The following is a 12,118-nucleotide window of genomic DNA, read 5'->3' as shown; positions in this document are numbered from 1 at the left end:
GTGCTATATATTAAAATTATATAATATCGAATCATCTGGCGAAATAAATCAATTTTAAAATGGTGAATCCCATAGTCATAATAATCTCAATGTTGGCATCAGGCACTGTGAATACAGTGGTTAAGAAAATAATGTACCAGACTGAGGGATACAATATTTAGCTCGAAACTCAGCTGTATACTACGCCATGGTGGTGCACGCTGATAATGTTTTTTGGCGAATCTCTGTGCTTAATCGCTTTTTATATCAGCAAAAAGGAAAGTAAGATCAACCCTACAGGGAAACTATCATATCCAAAGTTTATTATTATGATAACATTGTTAGCTACCTGTGATTTACTTTAAACAACATTAACTGGTATTGGTCTTTTGTATTGTCCAGCTTCTATTACATAGATATTAAGAGGCTTTTTAATCGTGCTTGTTATGGTGTCGGCTCGAATATTTTTGAAAAGAGTACCTTCAACTCATTAATTGTTTGGCGTCTGTATGGCATGCGTTGGTCTTATTTTTGTAGGAATATCCGCTGTGATGAATGAAGGTAGTACAGGTGGCATCTCTGGAATTATACTTGGCATATGCCTGACTTTGGTTGCATAAATTTTTAGTTCGGTATAATTTGTATTTGAGGAAAAATTTATGAAGAATAATGACATCTCAAGTTTATTTTTAGTCGGTTGGGAAGGTATTATGGGCAGCTTTTTATGTTTGGGGGTCTTTTTGCCTGCATGCTATTTTATCTCAGGATCTGACCATGGCAGCTACGAAAATGTTGTTAATTCATCGTTTATGATGTTTATGAACGGTAAACTATTCGGCCTTCAATTCGGTTATTTCATTAGTATAGCTTTTTTCAACTATACTGCAATTACAATGTCTAAAGTTCTTAGTTCAACTCATAGAGCTTTAATAGATTCACTACGCACATGCTTTGTCTGGGTTGTTATGGTAATTTTATACTATTCGATTTCATCACACGACTATGGTGAAAAACTGACTTACTACAGTATCTTATAGTTTGCAGGCTTCTTATTCATGATCTCAGGAACGCTAATCCACAATGATGTTAAAAATCTTGGATCGAAGCTAATGTAAAAATTAAAAATTAAATCAGGTGAAGTGAAGTGGCTTCGAGTGAGATGACATCATATTTCGTACTCAAACGTCATCACTGTCTGCTGTAGAGTCATGCTTTCCCTTCCTTTAAACCGCATTTTTAACTCGTCAATGACCTCATCGCGAAAATTCAAAAAATCATCATTTTCCCTTATTATAAACAGCAAATCACACACCAGATCCCCAATTTCGCGCGCTTTAAGAATCGTACGATTTTGTACTAGCTTAACTATTTTAGGTCCAAGGTCGATCCGCTAAGATATCCTATTCACATCCTCCTAGCGAAATTCCGCAAACCGTTCCACCAGTAGCTTTAGCTGTGCCAGTACAACGTTCGCGTTGACAGAGGTCAGATTTTGGGTCAGAATGAAGCAGTTTTCTTCGAATTCCAATACCTCTATTTCGCTGTTTTCGGTCAGCCGTAACGCCTCGCGCACCACCTAATTAGAGGTTGAAACTCGTAAAACCTTCAGCGCCACCGCCAGCGCATCTGGGAATCGGATTATCTGCAGTGCCCGCAGAAGTTCGCCCAGCGCATCCTCGGGCAAGGATGCCAGGTTGAGCCCCTTCATGAACCGCATCGAGAAGGGGAACTCCGCGATGGCCGCGTGCTGGAGAGCTATAAAAAATGCCGCATCCGGTAAGTAGTTTTTAGCCAGGAAATTTGGGTCGCAGCTGGGATTTATGGTCCAGAAAAGGAACGAAAATGGTGAAAGCGGAGCATTCGACACGTAAAATTCGGATATTTGTTAGCTTTGGAGACACAGTGCGACATTGTAAGCGAAGAGAGACGCTTTTTCGTCAAAATTCCGCTCGTGTAGCGTTGCTTGAATTGCTGGCGGGACCTGGTGTTTTGGGAGCATAAATTGTGTGGTTTCTGACGCCAGATCGTATTCTAGGAGGACATCAAGGTAGGTGTCAATGTGAGGATTTTGGAGGTAGCACTACAGCAACTGCTAGAAATCAGTGTCCAGGGGCTTCTTTGCAGCCAAAAATATTGACCTCGACATTTTTGAGTGGGCTAAATGTATATATTTAATTATTATATATGAAATAATATAATTATGAGTTCCGCCAAATGACAATGAAAGTGCTCTCCACACTTTCGAAATTGAAAGACAAGCACAACCTTGACGTAGATCTCTCCTACGTAAACTACACGCCATCTCAGCTCGAGCAACTGAATTCGCACGCCTCCACCTTCAAGCCCAAAGACACGCTAGAAATAACGCGAGACACCGAATTTAGCAAGGCATCACGCTTGCTGGACCTGTAAAAGGCAGAGTTTAAGCTGCCTGAAAACCCATTCATGAAGACAACTGCGAAGCCATTGGATCTGCAGCCCAAGTAGTGGCGCGAGTTTCTGACCACAGAAAAAGCAAACTGGGAGTCCGTAAAGTACGGACAGCACCAGCTGGACGCTGCACTGCGCTAAGAGAGGATCCGTGCCATGAACCAGAGCGCCATTTCATTCGATGCACCCGAGATCCAGCAAAACCAGCGCTCCTCAAATACTTTTACCTCGAACATCTATGGCGGCGCCACGGCAAAGTTCGATCGCAGGAAGCACGGGATGACCCCAGTTAACGGCGCGAAGGAGGCGCTGTTGGCGGGCACGCAACCACTAGAGGCGCGGCGCTAGAAGCATGCGGCAGAGTTCGCGCCCATTCCAAGAGAGTACGACATCGCGCAGCCGGGCCGCAAGGCGCCAGTGTACGCGTATTAATGCCCGACCCAGGTTGCCCTGACCACGCAGCGGCTGCAGTGAGGATTTTTTACTGAGTATTGATTGTATCAGTGTCGACCGAGGCCACGTTGTTATCCCTCAGGATCGCCCGCTCGAAACCCTTTTCCACGCAGCATAGGCAGCTTATTATGCAGCTTTCTAGCAGAATTCCAGCTGTCATACCGTCTGTGAAGTATTCGAAGTGGCTACGTTTGGCAAAAATACGCTCCAGCTATCTGACGTCGTCACGTGTCTCGAAGCGGTCTAACGTGCAGTTATTTAGATCCAATTTCTTCAAAAATGGTGCATTCTTCAGATGTCCCTACGTGAGAACACAGTTAGTGAGGATTAGCTCCTGGAGGTTTGCCGCCATGGTAGCGAGCGCGAGGTTCGCTTTGATTTATGAGCTAAAGCAAATGGATGCTAAGCTGGAGGTCGTAATTGAGAAGTTTTTGACAGCGTTGCGAGTGAAAGTGAGGCATTCTTCGGCAGTCGCCATATCTGGTATGACCAGCGTGTCGATTTAGTTATTAATGAGTACATAGCGTTTATTTTCCTATTCTGAAAACCCATAGACGTCGTTAAGCTTTGCTCGCACTTTCAAGAATTCTAGGTAAAATTTTAGGTCACTTTCGAAAAAGTAAACTATTGGGTAGCTCGCCATGTTATAAATAAACGGTTAGTGCAGTGTTAAAGTGTCAATAGCAGAATACCTAATATGCATTTTTCTAATTTTAACTTTCTATAAATTTAGACATTCAACACTAATATTCTTGAGAAATAGTTTCCTGAGTCTAGTTGACTAGCTTAAGTCAGCAAACGGCTTGTTATCTGAATTAATATTATATATCTTCAATTTAAACAATTTATTCTAATTTTCAAATAATATCTCACATTATTCTCTGTAGTTTTTGTTTACATACGTTCTAACTCCTGGAACAACAAAAAATATGATCCTCAATCAATTTATCGTCCATATACATCTCCCAAAAACATTATTATTATATAGTATATATTAATTAATACCCAAAATCGAATTCCTTCCCAATGCCTCCAAAATAGCCACCTCCACGCTCAGTGCGGCTCAAAGTGCTCGTAGCGGGCCCGCACAAAGCAGGAAAGTCTTGTCTAATCAAGAACTTCTGCGAGGGTCGCTTCGTGAAGCGCTACCTCCCAACTATCGGAATCGACTACGGCGTGAGGGAGGTCAAGATCTAGGATACGGCTGTTAAAATCAATTTTTTCGACGCATCGGGTCTGCCTGAATTCGCTGAAATCCGCAGCGAGTTCTACGGTGACGTCCAGGCACTTGTTTTCGTTTACGACGTCTCTGACAAGACCGCATTCGCGCAGCTGAGTGATCTCATCGCAGAGGTTTCGGACCCCGCAAAAGCATGTTGCTTCCTCGTCGGCACGAAAACGGACCTAGGCCAGAAGGTTGGCGAGGCCGAGGAGCGGGTTGTACTCAACCGCCTCGGCTGCCGGCTCTTCAAGCTCAGTGCACAGACAGGAGAGGGCGTGCAGAGCTTCTTCGATACATGCTTCGCGGAGACATTCGCCAAGTTCTATGGTCAGTGAGCAAAATCTTCACTTTAAATCTTGACAAAATTTTATGTTAAAGGAGCGAAAAATCTTAATCAAAAGGGAATTCTGGGATGGCGGGCAGCAGAAGGTTAGTGGGACCAGGTTTTTCTAGATGTAGACTACGAGCTAAGTGTCAGACGTTTGGCACACTAGATCAATTTCATTGATGTTGATAGAGAAATTAAATAGGTTTATCTTATTCTGGGGCAGTTAATTGATGAACAGCAGGATTTTTTGGTCTTTCACGACTCCGACAAAGCCATAAAACGCCAGCGCCCTGCCAACATTCTTCTATGGGCCATTTGGGAGTAGTTCGACGTTTGTGATTTTAAGAAAGCCTGCTTTAGACTGTAGTTCTAGGAAAGAATTGGATACCTCTTATAAGTTATAAACTGTCATTTAATTATTGGAGTGACATAATAATAATATATTTAATATATAATAATAATATAAATTAAAAATGATGAAGAGTGAGGGGATGAAATATTGATATCTAAGAACGAATTAGAGGTAATATTAGATGCTAGAGGGGATAGATAGTGATAATAGGTAGTTATGTAAAAGCATATGATATGTATGAATGGAATGAGTAAATATGTAAAGAAAATCTTAAGATCTTAAAAATATCATTATTAATACTGAAAAACGCATACGCGTGCCAGCTAAAAATATAATTGAAAAATACGTCATAAGTGATCTTGATCAACATGTTATTAATCTCAGTACAGGTCTGTTTGTAATCAATTGAAGGAGTGAAAAAATGGATTATGAGGCTAATATTAAAAACTATATTATCATATAATATTAATATTATACTCAAAACCCCTTCTACACTTATTACGTTATTATATAATATAATAATATTTCCTCTAACAAGCCAAATATCTCATTCTTATATAATTTTTATCAATTTTTACCCACTCCAATTCCGCAAAATGGATTCTAGGCCAGAATCGGTGCTTTCCAGCTCAATCCCGCAGGAATCAGACGACCAGATTCGCGCCAGGTGTGACTTTGTCGCCGCACTATAGCAGCATATCTCAGACTGCGAGGCTAAGGCCAACTACATCGAGGCAGACAAGTGCAAGAAACGCCTCGACGAGCTCTACCTTGAGGATCGGCGTGCGCGCGTACTAAGACTCCGAGACCGTCACCGGTAGGAGTCCGACGAGCTGCTGCGCGTCATAGACGAGGAGACCGTCGAGCTCGAGGAAGCCTGGCGCTCGAAGCTACAACAGTACGAGTTCAAGGCTCAGGAGCAGCTCCAAAAAGCGCGTGAAAAGCACTTATAACAGCGCATCAGTGAGGAGGGCAAAATCCTGGAAAAAATCAACAGCATGATCCCCAAGGCCTCTAAAACACTCCTGGAACTCAGGAGGGCATAACAGCAGCTCGTACGTCAGGGACGCTATGTTGACGCTGAGCAATACCGCGTAAAGGGGGATGCGCTCGACGTACTTGAAGAGCAGAAGCGGAACGAGGAGGCCGCGCACAAGGTGGCGAAGGCGCTGGAGACGTTCGACAAGCGAATTGAGGTGGAATATCAAAATTTGGCTTCCAGAATCAAACAGGGCAGGCGGCAGCTGAAGGAGGCCTAGACTGCCGATTTCGACCGCCTGCAGAAGAAGCAGGAGAACATAAAGCGCGATCTGACGATCCAACAAAACGCCGAAATGACACGCATCAGGCGGGCCCCAATGGGCCTTCCGTTCGTCATCGACGAGGACGGCAACGACATGCTTATCATGCCAAACGGCGTTTCCGAACTCAACAAGCTGCAGAAGGACAAGAAAATCGTCCCTGAGGCGCAGAGCTTCATCAGGGCATACATCTAGGGCGATTTGATCGTTAGGCCAGGTGATGTGTACTTTAGTTTGGCCGCGCAGCCGAGTGGTGTGGATGAGGACGATGAGTTCCAGAACGAGGATCTGGAGGGCTTTGACGAGACTGGAAACTTGGCGTAACACGACAGTTTTTAGGAAAAATACGATGAGAATGACGCGTTTGAGGATAATGACGTTTTTGATGTTAACCAGGGCGCGCAGAAGCAGACGGCGGTGGAAGCTCTGCAGAATCCTGTGGGATAAAGGCCTGCAAATGGGAACTCGACGGCGTCGCCGACCCAGTCCAGCAAGCCCACAGCCTCAACCAGCGCCCAGCCGAAAGTCGCCAGACCAGACCCTTTCGATTCGTCGATTAACTCGGTGCTTCAACAGTGAAATGATGAGATAAGATTTTACATAATTTTATGTTTATATCGCTAATGCCGCAGATTGGTATACTGGGCAATAACACGTCACTAATGCATATCGCACACACCTACTTACCTATTACCCCAACCTCCCATTTATCGCAAACTCCCAAATTCCACGTCACTCATACCTCCTACACCTCCTGAATATCCTCTTCTTCATTTTTATCTTCATCTTCTTCGTCCCCCTCTCCGATCAGCTCCCTGCTCCTGATACCCACTCTGTCTACACCAATGATGCGACCCAGAACGCTCTAAAAATTAACGTGCATCATGTCCAGATATGTCTTGTCGAAGACCTCGGAAAGCGTTTCGAACTTGTAGACGCCACCACCAACTTCTGCAGTTTGATTGATGATGCACAAAACCGGCTTCCTGCCCTACATACACCTCTGGTAGATGGTGTCCCCGCGCACACGCAGCGAGTACGCTCCTTTGTCATTCAAGTATATGTACATATATGTGTAGTTAAACATCTGGCCGTAGAACTGCAAGAATTCGAGCAGGAGCTGCGCCGAGCCGTAACTCTGCCTCTTGTACGGGAAGTACGAATCTCGGTTCTGCACTAGCACCAGCACGAGCTGCAAGAGCAGGTGTCCTGACAGCCCACCAACGTGTGGCGTGTGCAGGTTCCGCTGCTTCAAGTACGCCTTCATAACGACCAGCAGGTTCTTTACTTCCTGGGCCAGGCCCGAAAGGCGCAGGATATCCTGCTGAATCACCTCCTTCTGCGTGAACGAAATGTCGAAATCGATCTGCAGCTCTTGAGCTATTCCAGAGATAATCGGGACCTTAGCCTTGATGTATTTGGTCCCCGGCGCGATCGCCTGCAGGCGCTGCACGAGCATCTAAATATGTGCATCTGATAGGTTCGCAACATTTAGATCGATGTCAGAAAAATATGAGGCCATCCCGCAGGACTGCGATCCGAAGACCAACACTTTGTATCCAGGCGCGATTGCGTCTACGAGCTGCTGGACCTTTTCCACGAACTGGTTACGCTTCAGTAGCTCATTTTCGGTCAATAAAGCCCACGTGACGTACTACTTGATCTCCTCGTCTAGCTTCTTAAAATAGTGCGTATTTTTCGACTTAAAAGGTAGCCGCTCCTTCGAGCACACTTTTACGACCGGAGCACTTTTGTCCATTACCATGTTGGAGACATCCATGCTGGGCCGAGTTTTATCCTGCTTGTCCATGCTGGAAAGCAGCTGGTGCAGCTGTTTCATCTCAAAATTGGAAGGGAACTAAACATACTATAATTATTATATGCCAAATATCACTTTGCAATCCAGTTCATTTTCACGAGTTCCTCGGGGAACATCCTCTTATTCATGTCCAGCTCGAGGCAGCTGGCTATAAAATCGACCAAATCACGCATATCGCTACTCAGCTCATCCACATCATACAGCTCCTTGCACTGCTCCTAAATCAGCTCCCTGATGTCCTTTTTCAGAGGCTTCAAAATGACGTACAGCCCGTCAATAGACTCGATTTCCTCGACCGTCTAATCGCCGAATTCGTCGTAATAGCCCTCAACCAGCGCGTCCTTGTTCGCGAAAAGCTCGTATTGCTCCGTAAAGTACAAATGCGAATCCTGACCCTACAAAATCATCCATTCCGGAATGGGCCCCAAAAGGCCGATAAAGCTCGCCAGCTGGTGCGCGTAATTCGCGCAGTCCACGTGCGTCACGAAGAGCGGTTTTGAGGTCAGCAATTCGTACAGAACGCAGCCCAAACTGAACGTCTCCGTTCGGCCGTCAAACGGAATCTTCAAAAAGACCTCCGGGGCGCGGTAGAAGCGGCTCTGGACGTACGGCGTCTGGCCGTTTTCGAAGAATTGGTGCGAGCCGATATCGATCAATTTGACGTCAAAATCGACGTCGAAATCGGAAAAATCGGGAAAATTTTGCACTTTCTGGACGTCAAATTCGCGCGAAATGACGTTTGCGACCTTCGCGTAATCGTCGAATTCCGCTTCTTTTTCGACCATTCTGACGTCCCCGGGCTGCTGGATGTTCTTGATTACGATGTTCTCGGGCTTCAGGTCGAAATGCAGGATCCCCAGAGAGCCCAAAAAGTTCACACTTTGCACGATTTTCTGAGTAATTTTTTTCAAAGAATTCAAATTGAAAACGACTTTCCGCTCCTTTTCGGATTTTGACTTTTGGGCGATTTGGTACAAATTGTCTCCCAGGAACTCAAAGACGATAAAAAGTGTCGAAAATTGCATGAAATAGTCTTTTAGGAGCGCGAAATTCTCGTAATTATTTACGCTGTCGTAGCTGTTTATGTAGATTAAAGTGCGGATTTCGTTCAGGAGCTGCTAGAAATATTCGACGTTTTTGCACATTTTGACGGCCACGAATTCAGCATTTTTGACGTCATAAGCGACCATTAGGAGCCCGAATTGGCCGTCGTCGTTGAAATTCGGCTCTACTATCACGTAACGATTCGCTAGAACGAGTACTTGATCCTTGATTTCGCTGTAGACAAAAAATCCGGTGGCCTCCTAATACACATTATAATACGTTGGAATATCGATTTGTGAGGTCGCAAAAAAGTAGTGTGAATCGACGTCTTTTTGGGCTAAAAGTTTCAGGACTTGTGGCTGCTTTAGAGGCGAAATTAGCCCGGAATTCATGCGAATGTGAAGCGTCTTATTGATGATTTCGCGCGTGACTTCTGCGATGTGATTTTGGAGCTCAAACGTGATCTTCTGCTGCGTTGTGAGTGGGGTTGAGTCTTCTGCGGTCTGCACGAAATCTGCTGAATTCGGGCGGTTGCAGTGGTCGTTTAGGGACTTTAGGACCTGGGATTTGCTCTGCGGGGAGAGTATGTTGCAGGGTTTGGTGGGGTGGAACGTGGGAGATGAATTTTCGCTGTTTAGAGTAGCTGGGTCGGTTTCGCTCGGCTTCCTGTCAAGAAGCTGCACATCTGGGCCATTTTCGAAGTGCAGGAGCTCAGTTTCGCGTATATTGCCGCTTTCGAAGTCGATATCGTCCAGATCAGCCTGCATCGGTAGCGGCTCCGTGTCTGGGGCGATTTTTTCGATGTAGAAGTCGGTTTTGCTGAACTCCTCCTCAGGCTCCTCCTGGTCATTTTCCTGGTACATAAGGTTTATAAACGGCCCTTCTAAGAGATTTCCGCTCATCATCTCGATGGCGTGGAATGCGCAGAGCGGGTCGCCGCCGCGCTCGTCGGTGTCCCTGTCGCGCCAGTGGACTGCTACCGCTGCCGTATCGCTGATTTCCTAGTCTATGTGCAGGGTTGTATCCAGATCGGACCGGAAATCGCTCGAGGGAGCTTTCTGGCTGTAGAACGTCATATCAGTTGGGCGCTGTTCTAGAATTTTTGACAGGGCGGTGGGGGTGGGTGCGGGGCTCCTGAAAATTAGTGCCATCAGTGACGTAATGGCTGGGTGTATCAGCGGGTCTGAAACTGCTGCCAGGTGGTCCGTTATGAGTGCCTGGATGTCCATTGAAGGGGAATGAAATTTGAAAGCAAATTGTATTATATATTATATAATAATATCATTTTTATTAAACTGAATTTAAGATGAAAACACTGCTCCAGCTCGCAGCAGAACGGCTCGGTACCGCACAGCTAGCGGCGCTACCCCGGTTTCTGCTGCTTTTCGCTACCCCGCACCTGAGCTTTCAGTAATTCCACGATTTGAGCCTGCAGGCGCCCCTCGAGGACCACTTTTACCGCGTATTCGCGGCCAGCAAGCAGCTAACTCTGGGAAGCCAGGAGGCCTACGCTGAGTTTCACGATTTCACGGTAATCGACAGCATTTTCGCAGCGCGGCCGCCTCTGCTCACCTCGTAGCCCCTGAACGCGATCTACCGCAAGCAGCTCGCCCTGGGCCCGCTTAATATCACGCGCCACGCGTCTGCACGAATTCTGGACCTCTCCGGAAGCCGCGTCGATTTCCCACTTCCGGCGCTCTGCGGCCTCCGGGAGCTCTCGCTGCAGTCATGCGGCCTCCGGGAGCTCGGCGGCGCCCTTTTTGCGGCTAACGAATTCCGCAAAATCAGCCTCGCAGGCAACAAGCTCCGATTCGGCGTCCTCGTGGACATCGCGCGCACGCAGCGCGCGCTGGCGCTGCTGGATGTCGCCGACACGCGGATTTTCGCGGGATTCGACGCGCGCGAAATTGGAAAAGTTCGCGGGCTGATGGGCGGGGGCTCCGTGGCGGACGTCAGCAATTCTGGCCTGCGGCCGGGTGATTTTTCAGATGTTTTGTCCCTGCTCGCCAGCGCGGGCTCGCTGCTTGCTGCCAACCAGAGCCGCAGAGACCCTGCGCTGTAGCGCGAGCCGGGGCAGTTTCGTGACGCAGCTGCGCACTTTCGGCACCTGGAAATGGACAACATCTAGTTCCGCGGTCCCGTAGATTTGCGGGGTCTGGATTCTGTGATGCTCGCCAACTGCAAGTTCCAGGCCCTGGAGCACGTTGGGCACATAAAGCATTTTGAAATAGGCGCATAATTTCTGGGTGGGAGCGGCTGCAGGCTATTCGGCCAGATCCGGGATATGCAGTAATTGCGGGTGCTCGTGGTGGACCACCCGATTTACAAACTTGCGGAAGTCCTCGATGGGCTTCCGGTCGGACTCGAGTTTGTGGCTCTCCGCCTGCAGAGCACGGCAGTTGGGGTCCAGGCCTTCTTCCAAGACGGGCGACAGCTTGTAGCTGGTTGTGCAGATGCAACATGGCAGGCCCAGCCGCGACTACCTGCCTTACGTGGGCTGGATCTCACGGGTGGTAGGGCGCAGTTTCCTGAGCTAGGTGGTGGCCCGTGTCAGTGTTTCAGCGTCCTGGAGCGAGCGTACTCGAAAATCGCCTGCGAGGCTCTGCGTTTGTCTGTATTCTCCAGTAATGTGACTGCAACACGTCTGCGGTACCTAAACTTGTCTAGCACCCGTGAATTGCGCCGGAAGTTACCTGGAGTCCTGATGTTGCTGCGCATGCTGGATCTAACATGCTTTGTAGCCCGTGACGTAGGGCTAAACGATCTTTGCATCGCCTAGCTTATGGCTGTGCTCGCCAGCAGCACTGATCTAAGACTTGTTGACATGGGCAGGAATAAAGCGGGACTTGCCGCCGTCGCGCAGGCGGTGGAGCTGCTGGGCCGGTTCCCCCGGGTCGTGCTCAACCTCAAGGGCGCCGCACGGCCCCCGCCCCGCGTCCAGCTGGAGGCGCGCCAGCTGCTGCTCACGATCCGGGCCCGGCCGCAGGCGGTGCTGTGCCTGGACCTGGAGCCGGGGCTGTGCGCGGGCTTCCAGTTCGTGTGCAAGCACTTCTTCGACACCGCGCGCCACCGGAGCGAGCTGGGCTTCGACTTCGACGCCGCGGTCATGCGGGTGGCCGGTGTGGTCCCGCCCCTGCCGGCGCGCAACACGATCTCGCTCGCGCGGTACTACTGCGAGGACAACGAGTGA

At 47.9% G+C, this 12,118-nt stretch overlaps 9 protein-coding genes across 9 annotated transcripts; 5 read left to right on the top strand and 4 right to left on the bottom strand. All coding sequences in view use genetic code 6, as the record gives it.

Moving 5' to 3' along the window:
• Positions 1-59: 59 nt before the first annotated feature.
• On the top strand, positions 60-1,142 carry SS50377_27321 (EamA-like transporter family protein; the record flags this gene model as incomplete). Its single annotated transcript, XM_067911113.1, has 1 exon — positions 60-1,142. One exon carries the CDS (start codon positions 60-62, stop codon positions 1,140-1,142), a length of 1,083 nt encoding a protein of 360 aa, XP_067761800.1.
• Positions 1,143-1,144: 2 nt separating this feature from the next.
• On the bottom strand, positions 1,145-2,125 carry SS50377_27320 (uncharacterized protein; the record flags this gene model as incomplete). Its single annotated transcript, XM_067911112.1, has 1 exon — positions 1,145-2,125. One exon carries the CDS (start codon positions 2,123-2,125, stop codon positions 1,145-1,147), a length of 981 nt encoding a protein of 326 aa, XP_067761799.1.
• Positions 2,126-2,163: 38 nt separating this feature from the next.
• On the top strand, positions 2,164-2,883 carry SS50377_27319 (uncharacterized protein; the record flags this gene model as incomplete). The annotated part of the gene is made up of 1 exon (XM_067911111.1): positions 2,164-2,883. The coding sequence occupies one exon, from the start codon at positions 2,164-2,166 to the stop codon at positions 2,881-2,883; it is 720 nt and encodes a 239-aa protein (XP_067761798.1).
• A 1,005-nt stretch (positions 2,884-3,888) lies between these two features.
• SS50377_27318 (RabB) lies at positions 3,889-4,419 on the top strand (the record flags this gene model as incomplete). Its single annotated transcript, XM_067911110.1, has 1 exon — positions 3,889-4,419. One exon carries the CDS (start codon positions 3,889-3,891, stop codon positions 4,417-4,419), a length of 531 nt encoding a protein of 176 aa, XP_067761797.1.
• Positions 4,420-4,428: 9 nt separating this feature from the next.
• SS50377_27317 (uncharacterized protein) lies at positions 4,429-4,824 on the bottom strand (the record flags this gene model as incomplete). The annotated part of the gene is made up of 1 exon (XM_067911109.1): positions 4,429-4,824. The coding sequence occupies one exon, from the start codon at positions 4,822-4,824 to the stop codon at positions 4,429-4,431; it is 396 nt and encodes a 131-aa protein (XP_067761796.1).
• A 536-nt stretch (positions 4,825-5,360) lies between these two features.
• SS50377_27316 (uncharacterized protein) lies at positions 5,361-6,644 on the top strand (the record flags this gene model as incomplete). The annotated part of the gene is made up of 1 exon (XM_067911108.1): positions 5,361-6,644. The coding sequence occupies one exon, from the start codon at positions 5,361-5,363 to the stop codon at positions 6,642-6,644; it is 1,284 nt and encodes a 427-aa protein (XP_067761795.1).
• A 157-nt stretch (positions 6,645-6,801) lies between these two features.
• SS50377_27315 (DNA polymerase sigma family protein) lies at positions 6,802-7,905 on the bottom strand (the record flags this gene model as incomplete). Its single annotated transcript, XM_067911107.1, has 1 exon — positions 6,802-7,905. The coding sequence occupies one exon, from the start codon at positions 7,903-7,905 to the stop codon at positions 6,802-6,804; it is 1,104 nt and encodes a 367-aa protein (XP_067761794.1).
• A 50-nt stretch (positions 7,906-7,955) lies between these two features.
• Positions 7,956-10,157, bottom strand: SS50377_27314 (Kinase, CMGC CLK; the record flags this gene model as incomplete). Its single annotated transcript, XM_067911106.1, has 1 exon — positions 7,956-10,157. One exon carries the CDS (start codon positions 10,155-10,157, stop codon positions 7,956-7,958), a length of 2,202 nt encoding a protein of 733 aa, XP_067761793.1.
• Positions 10,158-10,234: 77 nt separating this feature from the next.
• SS50377_27313 (uncharacterized protein) lies at positions 10,235-12,118 on the top strand (the record flags this gene model as incomplete). The annotated part of the gene is made up of 1 exon (XM_067911105.1): positions 10,235-12,118. The coding sequence occupies one exon, from the start codon at positions 10,235-10,237 to the stop codon at positions 12,116-12,118; it is 1,884 nt and encodes a 627-aa protein (XP_067761792.1).

Source organism: Spironucleus salmonicida, chromosome 7 (genome assembly GCF_000497125.1).
Source record: "Spironucleus salmonicida strain ATCC 50377 chromosome 7, whole genome shotgun sequence".
In the NCBI taxonomy this organism is placed as follows: Eukaryota; Fornicata; order Diplomonadida; family Hexamitidae; genus Spironucleus; species Spironucleus salmonicida.
This window is presented reverse-complemented; position numbering and strand designations above follow the sequence as displayed.